The following is a 13540-nucleotide window of genomic DNA, read 5'->3' as shown; positions in this document are numbered from 1 at the left end:
CTGCGTTGTGAATTGTCTCTTTTGGATTGGCTCGGGAGAGTCTGATTAAGTGGTTACTCTGCTGATCCGAAGTGTCAAAATGCCAACAACTCTATTGCCAAATAGGCAATGTTGGTTAGGTAATACATTTTAGAATATAAAATTTAGATAATTTAGGAATGAAGTCAGAAGTCTGGCATGGGCTTAATTGGTACTTTGGCACCATTTAAGACCGCATGTGTTCCAAATAAGCCTGCATCATTATTGATTCACAAAATATAAAAAATAATTGATTTTAAAGAAGTAAAACATCAATATATTTATTCAGTGACAGAGAAGTATAAAAAAAAATCCTTTTGCTAATGTTTGATTAGAGCCCTGGGTGGGATGGGTAGGTGTTAGTGGCCGGTGGTCTGGAGCCTTAAGTTGGTTTGACTGGAATTGTAGCTGGAGTCAAGCTGGAAGTTTGACCGGGTGTATCTCGAGAGCCAAGCTGAGTTGGGGCTCCATACTCGGGGCTTAGGGGGGCCTCCTAGTGGGCCCCCCACACCGGGAGTCTGGAGCCTTAAGTCGGCTTGGCTCCCGAGTTATGCCTGGTCATAGGTGGAAGTTTAACCGGGTGTATCTCAGGAAGGAAGCCGAGTTGGGGCTCCAGATTCTGGGGTTTTGGGTGGTCTCCTAGTGGGCCCCCCACACCGGTAGTATGCAACCTTAGGTCGGCTTGACTCTGGAGTTATGCCCGATCAAAGTTCCACAAGAAGTGACCATATCTCTGGAAGAAAGCTGAGTTAGGGCTCAATACTCCCGGCATAGGGGGCCCACTGGGTGACCCCTCCATGCCAGAAGTCCGGAGCCCCAACTCGGCTTGGGTCCTGAGTTTTCCCCGGTCAAAGCTGGACAGGAAGTGGCGGTATCTCAGAGCCGGACGGTCCCAGGGGCTCAGGACTGTGGGGAATGTAGGGTCCCTCTGGGACCTCTCCATGCCCGGAATCTCAAGCCTTAACTCAGCTTGGCTCCCTTTACACATAAAGGACTTTAGGACAAAACGGGCTCTATCTCATTTGAATGAATGTGTGTAATTTGTAGGCCTATCTAAATATAGTTGTAAATTAAGGTAGTACGTAAGGTAAGGTTAAAAGGGTTAGTAAGTTAAAAGCACACAGAGAAATGTTATCATTAAACACTTTCAGAAAATGTATCGAAGTTTGCAATTAGAGGGATTCCTCATTGAAACACATAAGGTGAGCTTAAATGGTTCCACAGTTGAGTAATGGTGAAAAAAGACAATGTTTTCCTTTAAAAATGTAAGATATGTTTACAAATACATGCATGGAGCTTAAATATACTGTGGACTAAGTATCATAGTAATTTTCATTGTGCCCACATTGAGAAATGTTAAGTTTTTTTCATTCAAGTTTAGCTTGTGTTGGCTCTAGTTTGCATGCGTTTTGTGGCACTGTACCATTTAAGCCCATCTTAAAAAAGTTAATTTATGAAAATAATCTTCTCTACAAAACAATTTATGATGTATTTATTTGTAAATTAATGTAAAATGAATCACAAAACATTTATTGTTTGCAGTTCACATGCTTAATTCTTTGGCAGTCTAGCCTTTCTGTAAGGCTAATGGTTTGACCTAGAGATTAGCTTTGAACGTAAGCTAATAAAACTCATCTTTCCATTTGAAGGAAAATTATATAAAATGAAAGTACAATTTGTTCATACACCAAAAACAATACATTTATCTCTTATTTATAATATCAATATAGTTACCAAAGAAATGGCTGAAAATTGCAGAAATGTGTTGATTTCTGAAGGGTCCCGAAACACCAAAGTTTTGGGGTGACTTTGTGTGAGGTCCCATGAGACAGCATGCACATGGGTGGGGCTAACTCAACATTGCCAAATGTGATTGCATGCAATAAAAAAATGCCAGGGAAGTAACAAATCACTGGACTGGTTAAAATAATGAGCAGCATAAAATATAATTTTCTCCTTTTTTTAATTTGACTTCAAAGTTGAAAGTGGGCTTAATGGGTACATGGGCTTAATTTACTGTTCAAATCAATGTGACCCACACTGGCATTATTCATTTTCAGTTCAAACTTCAATCAAACCAATCAAGAGGAAACAAGCAGTTCAGAAAAGAGGAAAACACACACACACACACACACACACACACACACACACACACACACACACACACACACACTCTATGTCTCAGATAATATATAATAAAAAAAATGTTTTTAATAATAATTATTTAAATGAGCTGGAATGCAGAGCAATGTGGTGAATGTATATATAATATTACTGTCATAATAAATAGGTGCGTCTGAAAAAATCTAATATTGTGGAAAAGTATATTTTTCATCAAGTTAAGCAAGTGACAATATTAATATATTCTACACTCATAACACGTAAACTAAAATGTTACAAGCATCTTTTAATGTAGATTACGGCCTATAGCTAAAAAAAAACCTCAAAATATTAGAATATCTAATTTCGAGTTTGATTAAATTGTGTCTGTTGTATAGCCTGAGGAAGGCTCTTAAGCCGAAACGCTTTTGTATTTTTTAGAAACTATTAAAGTTCCCCTTACCACGAGTGCTGTTGGTTTCCCTTTTGTATTTTTTATGAGTTTGATTAAATTACCATTCATACAGTATAAATACCAGATATCTCTCTGTCTAGTTCAGTACACACAACCAAATCATGGGGAAGACTGCTGACTTGACATTTGTCCAGAAGACAATCATCAACACCCTCCACAAGGAAGGTAAGCAACAGAAGGTCATTGCTGAAAGGGCTGGCTGTTCGCAGAGCGCTGTATCGAAGCATATTGAAGTTGACTAGAAGAGAAAAGTCTGGCAGGAATAACCGCAGCCTTGAGAAGATTGTCAAGCAAAGCCCATTCAAGAACTTGGGAGAGTCAGTGCACCAGAGACACCACGCACAGATGTCTTCGGAAATGGGCTACAACTGTCACATTCCTAGTACCAAGCCACTCCTGAGCCAGATATAACATCAGAAGCATCTTACCTGGGCAAAGGAGAAAAAGAACTGGACTGATGCTCAGTGGTCCAAAGTCCTCTTTTCAGATGAAAGCAAATTTTTCATTCCATTTGGAAATCAAAGTCCCAGAGTTTGGAGGAAAAGTGGAGAGGCACACAATCCAAGTTGCTTGAAGAACAGTGTGAAGTTTCCCGTCGGTGATGATTTGCGATGCCATGTCATCTGCTGGTGGTGGTCCACTGTGTTTTATCAAGACCAAAGTCAGCCGTCTACCAGGAGATTTTAGAGCTTCATGCTTCCATCTGCTGACAAGCTTTTTGGAGATGCTGATTTCCTTTTCCAGCAGGATGTCACACCTGCCCATAGTGCCAAAACTACTACCAACTGGTTTGCTGACGATGATATTACTGTGCTTGATTGGCCAGCCAACTCGCCTGACCTGTATTGTCAAGAGAAAGATGAGAAACAGACGAGCAGAAGGCCGCTATCAAAGCATCCTTGGCTTCAATAACGGCTCAGCAGTGGCACAAGCTGATCGCCTCCATGCCACACCGCATTGATGCAGTAATTCGTGCTAAAAGGAGCCCTGACCAAGTATTGAGTCCACAAATGAACATTGTACTTTTCATAACTTGAACATCTCTGTATTGTAAATCCTTTTTTGATTGATCTTAGGAAATATTCTAATATTTGGAGATACCAGATTTTTAATATTTTGAGCTGTAAGCTGTACTCATCGAAATTAATACAAGGCTTGAAATACTTCACTTTACGTGTAATCTAGAATATTTGAATTTTGAATTAAATATACACTTTTCCATGATATTAAAAAAAAATTATGCACCTATAATATACTTACATCATATCATGTAAGTTACATGCGACTGTGCGGGTTGAAATAAGGAGCATGATATAAAAATTAAAGGAATTATTTTTTAATAAAATAATTGTTTATACATTTCAAATCCTTTTCATTAGTGAACAAACTCCATCGCACACCTGTAAGTGATAGGTGCGTAGGATAATAAGACCAGGTGGATCGTTTCAACAGATAAGCAATTCCCGCACACTATCGTAACTTGCAAAGAAGTAATATTTATTCACACAACGTTTCGGTCACACGACCTTCATCAGGAGTACTAGGAGTACTCATCAGGAGATTACTTCTTTGCAAGTTACGATAGTGTGCGGGAATTGCTTATCTGTTGAAATCCTTTTCATTAGAAATGTTGTTTTCTAGATAATAGATAAAAGGGGTTAATTTCCATTCCAAAAAGATGCTAATCAGAAAATCCCCACTATTTTAGACTTATTTTGTTTAGCATGTATAAAATACATTTTGATTCCAGGCTGGATGCTTTCTCTTTTCATTCTGACAAGTGGAATGCAACCTTATTGGAAATGGTTGAATAAAATGTCAACAGAGACATTGTAGCATGAAATCCTGCCCTCGGATTAGCACAGCTCTTTAATTTTGTTTTAGGGATGACACTTCAGCTACAGTAGTAGGGGTATTACTATGCTACATGGTTACATCTGACAACACAATTAGGAAAAGGAAATTAAAACAGTCTTTTTTGTATGTAGTTATGCACCAAAAAAGATGACATGGTGCAATTTATAATAGAGAGCATCCTCATCTTATGTCATTACATTTTAGGCATGAATGTATTCGCCCATTTTCTTCTTCAAGTCAGTGAAGTCAAAATCTGTGTCCTCTGGCCACGCCTGCAAATACAGCGGTAGGTTTCTGTAACGCAAGTCAAAAAAATGACTGAACAATCATTACACCAGTTACAGAAATTATAGATTGCAATGATGTGTGACTTTAATGTGTAAAAGTCATAGTCTGACATATAACTTGTCCAATAGCTTACATTGACTTAGGTGTATCTGAAGTACTATGGGCTTCTCTCCAGTTAGCTGATGCTTCCTCTCTACGATCAAGCCTCCACAAGACCTCAGTTAGCCACATTTTAGTATTCTTACAACCTAGTGAAATTCAATTCCACATTTAAATTTGAGAAGGACAGGGCAATGTATCAGACTAAGCACAATTCACTATAATGAAAGCATATCAGCTGAAAACCTGGTGTCATCTGGAGACTGAGATGAAGATCTCTCAGGGCCTCCTTCAATTGACCCCTTTCCAAAAAGCAGCGCCCTCTACCAGCTAGTGCTTGTCCTTTTGCTGCTTCCAAAGTTACCATTCTTTCAACCATTGCTTCAGTGTTTCCAAGATGTTTTTGTTTCCAGTCTAAAAGTTAAAGATGAAACCATTTAAGTAATGATACATGAAAGAAGACAATAAAACAAGTTCACACATCAAATGTGGCTTCAGTAAGATAAAAATTGGAAAACAGCTTCATCTCTTGAATGCAGATCTGTCATAAATAGATACTGGATGAGAACCCTAGGATAAAAATATTTGTGTATAGTTAATTTTATCTCTTAAGTCTGCGTTTTTCAACCTGGATGATACTTCACAAACAAAGACAGACAAAGCTTAGTATGATTCTGCAATCTAGAAAGAAAGAGATTACTTACCTTTCTGTTTAATAAACACTTTCACCAGCTGATTAATCGCTCTGAAAGGAAAGAACAAGAGAGCATTTGCATAAAACATGATTTGCCAACAAAGCTAGGTACTGAATGAAACTCTCATCACATCGTACCTTGTGAAGTTTGTAATAGCCTCTTTGGTGTCCTTCAGTTTCCAGTGGGCTTGTGCTTGAAGGAGATGGGCCGCACCAGCCCATAATACAAAGTCCACATTTTCAAGTATGACATCGGAATCAGATTTTTGTTTTTCAACAGCATCAAGTAGCAGCCTCTTGGGAATGAAGTCTAAAGTGCTAGTGATGACCTCCTCGCAGACCACAAGAGCATCACTATACCTTTGAGCTTTCAACAAAGCAAATCCTGCTTCAAGGTAGACCACTGGGATTCTGGGAAAAGAAGTGCCATCCCCTGTGGATACCTGAAACACAGACAGGTTGTTGTCTCATATTTGATGAGGTTTGTGTCACTGATCAAGTTATTTTCCTCTTTATTACTGTGGAGTTGCTTTGAAACAATATGTATTGCATAAAGCACTATATAAATAAAGGTGACTTCACTTGAATCAGTCACATCACTTTGTATGCATTATTTCTGAATCTGATGCATGAAAAAGTGCAGTCCTTACAAGATCTTTGCCATCTGACTGCAGTGATGCCAACAGATCAAGATAGTGCTCAACACCATCTGAAATACTGATTGACAAAAATGATATATATTTTGTTTTTCTAAATCTGATTGAAATATTGGTATTTGATCAAGCATTGGCCCTTTTTGAGGGATCACTTGCCTGCCATTGAACACACATGTGTGAGCCAAAGTGTGCAGAATCAGAGAGGAGGAAGGGACTCTGCTAATGAAGGTCATCTGTTCCCCACCAAGCAGTGTAGCTGGAGAGACCAGTGAAGCACTAGATGAACTTTTATCAGCCTGCAGCTGGACTGCCTGTAAACAAAGCAAGAGAAAAGTATTGTTTAACAAACACATTTTAAAATGACACGACATAACATGCAGGAAATACATTCATTGGATTATTATGAAAGAATGTGAAACATCCTTTACTGTTTGAAGCGAAAGCAGAGTCTGTCTAAGGGTGCTTTCACATCTGTAGTCCGGTTCATTTGGTCCGGACCAAGGGCGAAAAATGATACTTTGTAGCATTTTTAAGGCGTTTTGGTTCCTTTTCACACCACACTGATCGCTCTGGTCCGAATCAGTTTATGAGTTGATAAAACGAACCAAAATGCAGTCACGTGACAACATCCACATCACTCGGAACGCATTTCCATAACTGCACTTCGTTTGGTCAGAATTAACGTGTAGACAACAACACGCCGCTGTTTACTATGGAGAGACGACTGCGTGGGCTGATTGTATCCTTGGTCATATTTTATTAGTTTGTCTACACCACTTTAGACAAACAATAATATTTGAGAATGAACCGAGGATGCGGCTCGAAAATATTGTTAATAATAATTTCTATCAGGCTCCGCACCTCCTAAAAACTCCAAATTTGTCCGCGAGCTGCAAACTGTCAACAAACATTTCTCCTCATCCTATAATGCACAGCGCAGCTGATTACGGCAACTGGCTTAGTCCAAAAATGCGCAGTTTTTTGGCAGTTGGTTCTGTTCGAGGTCGGATCACGTTCTCACCACAAACGAACCGCTCCAGAGTTCGTTTGAAAGCGTACCGAGACCACCTCTTCCAGGAGGTCTCGGTACGCTTGTTTGGTCCGCGTTTGGTGCGCACCCGAGTGCGATTGCTGCATTCACACCTGCCCAAACGAACCGCACCAACGGGGAAAACGAACTCTAGTGCGATTCAGCCGAACTAAACGAGGCAGGTGTGAAAGCACCCTAAGTGATGTTGGGTGACATCACTTCTTGTTGATGTTTAAAGTATTGTCAAACAAAACGGAGGCTAGCTAGACCCTCCCTCCTCCTCATCCGCGCACTAACCCCCCAAACCCCACCCCAAATCCTTCTCGTCGGTTATTGGCTGGAACGGTTTGTTATGTTTCGTGGTGCGGGTTATCCCAGTTTGTTTTTGTTGTTTGTGGAGCCTGGGCTGTCTGCAGAGACCGCGTTTTTTTACAGTGTGTTCAGGGGACATGCAGCTAGCAGATAGTGAGGAGATGTTTGCTGTATGTGACAAAAAATGTTTTGGCCTTAAAAACGTGTGACATCGCTTAGAGCACATTTAAATGTATTTGTTTTAGGTCTACTTTGTTAATGCTAGAAGACAGTCATGAGATATGGACCTTTGGTACTTATTTGTTTATTTATTAAGTTGGCTTGAGAGAGCCAATACTATATTGTTTTTAATATAGTAGTAGTATAGTAATATCATTAGTAATGAGTTGTTGTATGGTCAGTGTGAAGTAAGGACAGCAATTAATAATTTGTTATCAATGATATCTCAAGCTGTTAATGATTTTGTGTAAATGCACCTCTCATACATGCCGTAAAGCACAAGGTACATTGCATAAAATAAAATAAAATAAAATAAAATAAAAGAGTTAATAATACTAAGAAGAAGAAGAAGCAAAAAAGTTGTGTGCAGAATGACTCACTGAGTAAAGAAGATGCAGGGCCTCAATTTCTGCCTTTGAATTGTCAAGCTGCCTGAACACCACAGCACTTTGATAAAGTGCACTATGGCATGCACAATCCAGCTCCACAGCCTTCTGATAAAAGTGGAGAGCACAATGGGGCTGACCCTGCACGGACATAAGAAACAGAGCCTCAAGAGACTAATTATGACCCACCACACATGAATCAGTTAAACAAACTCAATTAATCAAATATAAACAGGAACTGATTCAGGAACTGTTGATTCAAGATTTGGTCTATTTAGGTCTATTAAGTTCAGGCCAGAGTTCACTGGATAAAGGATTGGACAGAGCTTCTTACCAGCTTAGCAAAACTCTGGCCTGTAAGAGTGTAAATCTGTGCCAAGAGACTTCTGGGACTTGGGAGGCCTTTAGCCTCCTGAAAAGCCTCAAGGGCCTCGGAATATTTCTCCATCTTCATCTGTTCCACCCCTAAACCAAGAAACACATTTTAGGACCAATGGCAGGTCTACTATTTATTGTTTTAAATTGCAAAGAAATTTAAAATTACATCTATATTGTGTCTTACCTAAATACAATATTTTATCATAAAACAACACTTACATGTACTGTATATTTCTTCTGACATTAATATAATGATCTACATAATGCATAAATAATAAGTTAGTTCAGACGTTTCATACCTTGACATATCACAGTGCAGATGTGCAAAAGATCCTTGAGGTCCTTTGCTGCCATGGCAACCATTAGTGCGGAGTCTTCTTCCATGCTCAAAGCAAGGTTTCGTGTTTCTGTCAGTAGATTCACAGGTGCTGAATGCTCTCTCTGAGAGGAGATGAGGATGACAGCAGTATAGCAGTCAAATATACATTCTTAAAATTAATGTGTTTTTTTTTGTTGAGATTATCTCTATGTATTAGTATTGCAAAACTCTCAACCAGAGGGTCGGACGCTTCAGCAAACTTCCAAGGGGAGTATTAACATTATATTTATTTATAAAGATTATAAGAACAATACCTTGTGTTGGTTAGTCTGTGTCAGAACAGTAAGAATTCTCTCTAACTGACAGTGCATGAGCCACAACATCCACTGAATCAGCAGAAGCTTGTAGACATACGGCACAATGGCTGAGGAGCCAAAAGTCTGAAGAACAGCCTCCCACAACTTCACTGGATCAGAACTGGACACCTGAGATCCTGCAGCCTCTAAAGCTACAGAAAAACAGAAAGATTGAGGGAACATAAAACATACAGCATATAAATCATTAATAATACAAAAAAACAATGCTTCAATTACCTCTTAATAATGTGTGGATGAGACTCTCCTCGACCTCACTGGGGTTGGAGAAACCCAACGAGAATAAAAACGTATTATATGAAACTGTCATTTCAAGTTTGAGTCGTTCAGTAGCTGCTGGTATTCCTGTGTAAACACAATATGATTATACACTTCTGTCAATATAACCACACTGTGTAAGCCATCAAAAGTAACACATGATGACAGTACCTTGAATTTTCTGAAGCAGTTTAAGGCTTTCTGAACAGCATCGCTTCCGAACATCTTGATTTGGCTCAAGGTTTACTCCGTTTTGCTGAAACGGTAAACGGTACGTGTATTTATGCGTAAGATAATTTTACTGTAAACGATCAAAAAGATATTTTGCTACAGTAAGTTACCTTCCAAGTCAATATTATGTTGTTATTCTCCTCACTCCATCTATCAACTAAACAGGGAATAGTAGACATGTCAAAGACTCGAAATATAGGCAGTCAACAGATACCTAACATTTCATGTGTACTTTATTAAATCAAAGCTCATGCATATTTCGGATTCGGAATCACTCAGTCCCCTTCCTCATCTGATTCGAACATTCCCTCCTCCTCTAAGTCTAAACAAATGATTAGTGATACAGCGCCACCTGCTGTTTAGGATGCAATAGTCTAAAACTTAATGTACACTGTTGAGAACGTTCTAGTGATCATTTCTGTTCATTTCAAATGTCACAGTTGTATTATTGTTAAAGTAAGATTGTTTGTTTAAATGCTTGATTGCTTATTTGTCAGCAGGCTATATCATCTCTGTGTGGGTCATTATATAGTGCATTTTATTAGGTAAAGAAAATTGTGTTGAATCTTAATGCCTTCACTGTTATGCCACACAATCTCTGCAGAACAAAAGAGCATTTCACAATTTTGGAGATGGTCCTCACTGCAGAACATGATATCCACGGGGAGGAGTCGGATCCAGATCCAACTCCTCCCACCTTACATATACCTAAACCTACCCATCTCCACCCCTTAATCCCTAAACCCACCCCTAAACCTACCAATCTCCACCCCTTATATCTGGATCCAACTCCGCCCCCCCCCGGATCTCGTGTACTGCATTGAGGTGCTACTGCAATTTTGGGGCGTTTTCAAACGGGTATAGACCACGGATGTATATAATGTTCTCTATATCAGTGGTATAGACCTTATTCTGAGCAGCACCAAGACAGGTATGAAAGCGAGGCTGTGAGGGATAGACTTACTGTGTTTTAAATGGCTGAAGTCCCCGACCCTCTGGTTGAGAACCACAGTTTTATACCTCATTTACAATCAATCAGCGGAATCACAAACTCAATATTTTTGCATCTGTGATTTTTTTCTATGTGGATTTGTATCTGTGAATAGGCACATCCCAAGAGATAATCAACCCAAAACTTAGGGGAATAATAATTTCTTGCCCCCATAAAAAAACAAAACAATCTCAAGACAAGCCTCAAGCCTGAAATGTTCTGTATGCACACTATACTTAGGTATCCCCCAACAAGATTAAGCACTGAGACCCAATACCTTCTCAGAAATTGACCCTAAAAGTGGAAGAATTTGACAATGTTTATATATGTATGTTCATGTACATTGAAATGTACTCTAGAGCAGTGTTTCCCAACTTTTTTTTTTTTTTTTTTTTTTTTGCCACGGCACATTTTTGATAAGTAAAAAATCTTATGACACGCCACTATAACAAAATTGTTTAAACAAGCATTGCTTCAAATGGCATATTATTAAAAGTAGTACTCACATTAAATGTGAAACTTGAGTTTAAACATAGTCCCTTTATATAAAGTCTTTGGCAGATAGGTAGGAACACAATAAGGTCATTGTGTGTGATATAGCCTATTTCATATTGATGTTGTTGGTGATAAAACAACACCGTCTTCATAGTTGTGCCTTTTTATAGATATGGTCAGACACTTGCACGTGTCATTATAATATTAACATTCTATGAAAAATGTACAGGCACGGCACATTCAAAATGGAGGGGGTTGGAATTATGAGGTTTGACTGACAGTTCGAGGAGCCAATGGAGTTATGAGGTTTAATCACCTCTTTTTAATGCTTTTTATTTGTTACATATTTGTAAAACCCACATACAGACGTAAAGGATGACCAATAGCATTCATTTTATAAAACAAAAATGACAAAATAAAGAGATACAAGGTTTCGTCCGATGATATAGGCTATTCTTATTTGTAGCATTTATTGTTTGGAATTCAATCATTTTCTACGCCACACCTGACAACCTGTCACGGCACACTAGTGTGTATACAATTATTGATTAAATAAAAAATAAAATAAAAAAATGTTCCATCTTATTTTTTTGTGATGGGGTACTGTCGTTGAGAAAGTAATACAAATAAACACTAACAATATTGCCAAAAATGATAGACACTGCACATTTTGTTAAATATTTAGTAAGTGATACAGTGAAGCGCCTCAAGGACACGACAAATGCTTAGTGTATGATATAAATAAAACATTATTTTATGATAAAAATTCTTTCATTCCAATGGGCATACCGAAGTATTTTGAAAAGCTTTTAACATTTCATTTTGGTGAACCACCACTTTAAAAAGTTTGGGGGACTGAAATATTGCTGAGTCCCTGGAATGACCACATACTCCTCTCTCTCGCTGTTGTGTTCTGCGCTATTCACATATTTTGAAGGATATCTTGCAGCTTATAGCACGAGAAGTCGAAATGGTCAAAAGAAAGATCAGACTACTGAGGGATCTTTAATATAGAAATCTTTTATAAACCATATTTAGCCTTCTCGTGCTTTAAGCTACAGGTCTTACTGTAATAATGGATGCTCTTCAAAATATTGATTCTGTGTTTAAGTTTCATTCACAAATGAGGAGAAGTCATGATATGACACTTTTATTTAAACACACACACACACACACACTAACACACTTTACACAGGTTCTTGGGATCCCAGACAAATGAAAGTTTAGTCTGCTCATGCAATCCCAGTGATACCAGCCTTTGCAACTGACACATTCAGTCTAAAATATAATAAAATGACATTTACAACAAACCTGTGTTATTAAAATGTTAAAAACACTGTCATGTCAAATCCAAGTAAAAAATAAACTAAAAGTTTCTGCTTTGTCTGGTGTACAGGGATATTTATAGGCACAAGTCCTCTCTGGAAAAGAATTAAGGCTATTAGTAGACATTACATAGTTATTACATGGATTATTCATCATGGCCTATTAAGATAAAAATGGAAATATATTTAAAATACATTAACTTGTTTTCATGCATGTGTGCAATTTTGGAAACATTTACATAACACATGAAATTCAAGTCTACCCAGAATAGAAGTGCTTCTACAAACTAGTAATGTTTACTTCTGCCTTCACCACAGGAGTTTATAATGAATATTATTATACTACCATAAATTTCGGCAAACTTTTAAAACGATACGCTTTACTGACTCTCAAGGTAAAACAGAAACATAGCCTACTTAGACGCTATTGGCTCGTTTTGCTACACCTCTAGCAAATCATTGGCTGTGATCATATCAAACCGCTAACACACGATCATAAAAACAATATAGCCTATTCAGCATAAATAACAATTAAGAATATAAGCTTAACTTCGTTTAACGCTGAAGCATAGGCTAATTACCTTTATGTTAGCCGAGGAGCGTGCGTTAATTATTTTCAGTCGCTTTAACACAATACAGGAAACTTACATGAATATCATGTAAGCGCCGCTCAGTCATCGAATGGCTGACTCCCTGATCAGTGTCCTGACTAACTGAACTAGGGAGCTGATTGAGACGCACCCTCAGACACCCGAATATTTCACAACACCGGTGTGGCGCAGTTTCTTTTCCCCCTCTTTTTTACGTTTATTTCCAAAAATGTACATGTAACATTTTAAAAGATACAAATATTTCACACATAATGCTCTAAAGAATTACATATCATCATAAAATATTAATAACATTTTAGCATTCGTATTGTATATGATGATGAACGTTGAGGATAACATGTGTCGCAGTTTCTCCAGAGCGGTTGAGCGAGCTGAGATGACGACACAGCTGTCCCACGATTGGCCGGATTCACCGATGACAGCG

At 38.3% G+C, this 13540-nt stretch overlaps 1 protein-coding gene across 4 annotated transcripts; it reads right to left on the bottom strand.

Moving 5' to 3' along the window:
* Window positions 1-1982: 1982 nt before the first annotated feature.
* On the bottom strand, window positions 1983-13219 carry fancg (FA complementation group G). Of its 4 annotated transcripts, XR_014606132.1 has the most exons (16): window positions 9805-10018; window positions 9635-9719; window positions 9425-9550; window positions 9146-9339; window positions 8812-8953; window positions 8469-8599; window positions 8129-8275; window positions 6344-6498; window positions 6182-6248; window positions 5670-5974; window positions 5542-5582; window positions 5084-5251; window positions 4872-4986; window positions 4648-4744; window positions 2682-3433; window positions 1983-2448 (listed from the first exon to the last, which is right to left on the bottom strand). XR_014606132.1 is itself a non-coding variant. In XM_084113323.1 (15 exons), the coding sequence occupies exons 4-15, from the start codon at window positions 9513-9515 to the stop codon at window positions 4651-4653; spliced, it is 1650 nt and encodes a 549-aa protein (XP_083969449.1). In that variant the 5' UTR covers window positions 9516-9550; window positions 9635-9719; window positions 9805-9851; window positions 13087-13219; the 3' UTR covers window positions 4424-4650. The 4 variants fall into 4 exon arrangements, 3 of the variants coding, with proteins under 3 accessions (XP_083969449.1, XP_083969450.1, XP_083969448.1); XM_084113323.1 differs by lacking the exons at window positions 1983-2448; window positions 2682-3433 and adding an exon at window positions 13087-13219 and having other exon boundaries at window positions 4424-4744; window positions 9805-9851; XM_084113324.1 differs by lacking the exons at window positions 1983-2448; window positions 2682-3433 and adding an exon at window positions 13154-13211 and having other exon boundaries at window positions 4424-4744; window positions 9805-9851.
* Between the last annotated feature and the right edge of the window lie 321 nt (window positions 13220-13540).

The sequence above is a fragment of the Abramis brama genome (assembly GCF_963993115.1).
Source record: "Abramis brama genome assembly, chromosome: 5".
Classification (NCBI taxonomy): Eukaryota; Metazoa; Chordata; class Actinopteri; order Cypriniformes; family Leuciscidae; genus Abramis; species Abramis brama.
Note: the sequence above shows the minus strand (reverse complement) of the source record. Positions and strands in the feature narration are given on the sequence as shown.

Excerpts from the sequence above, each read along its gene's own strand:
- fancg (XM_084113322.1), bottom strand. The coding sequence starts at position 9,873 with ATGTCTACTATTCCCTGTTTAGTTGATAGATGGAGTGAGGAGAATAAC. Across the intron at positions 8,600-8,811 it reads CTGCACTGTGATATGTCAAG|GGGTGGAACAGATGAAGATG; the intron begins GTATGAAACGTC and ends TTCTTGGTTTAG. Across the intron at positions 4,987-5,083 it reads CAGTCTCCAGATGACACCAG|GTTGTAAGAATACTAAAATG; the intron begins GTTTTCAGCTGA and ends GAATTTCACTAG.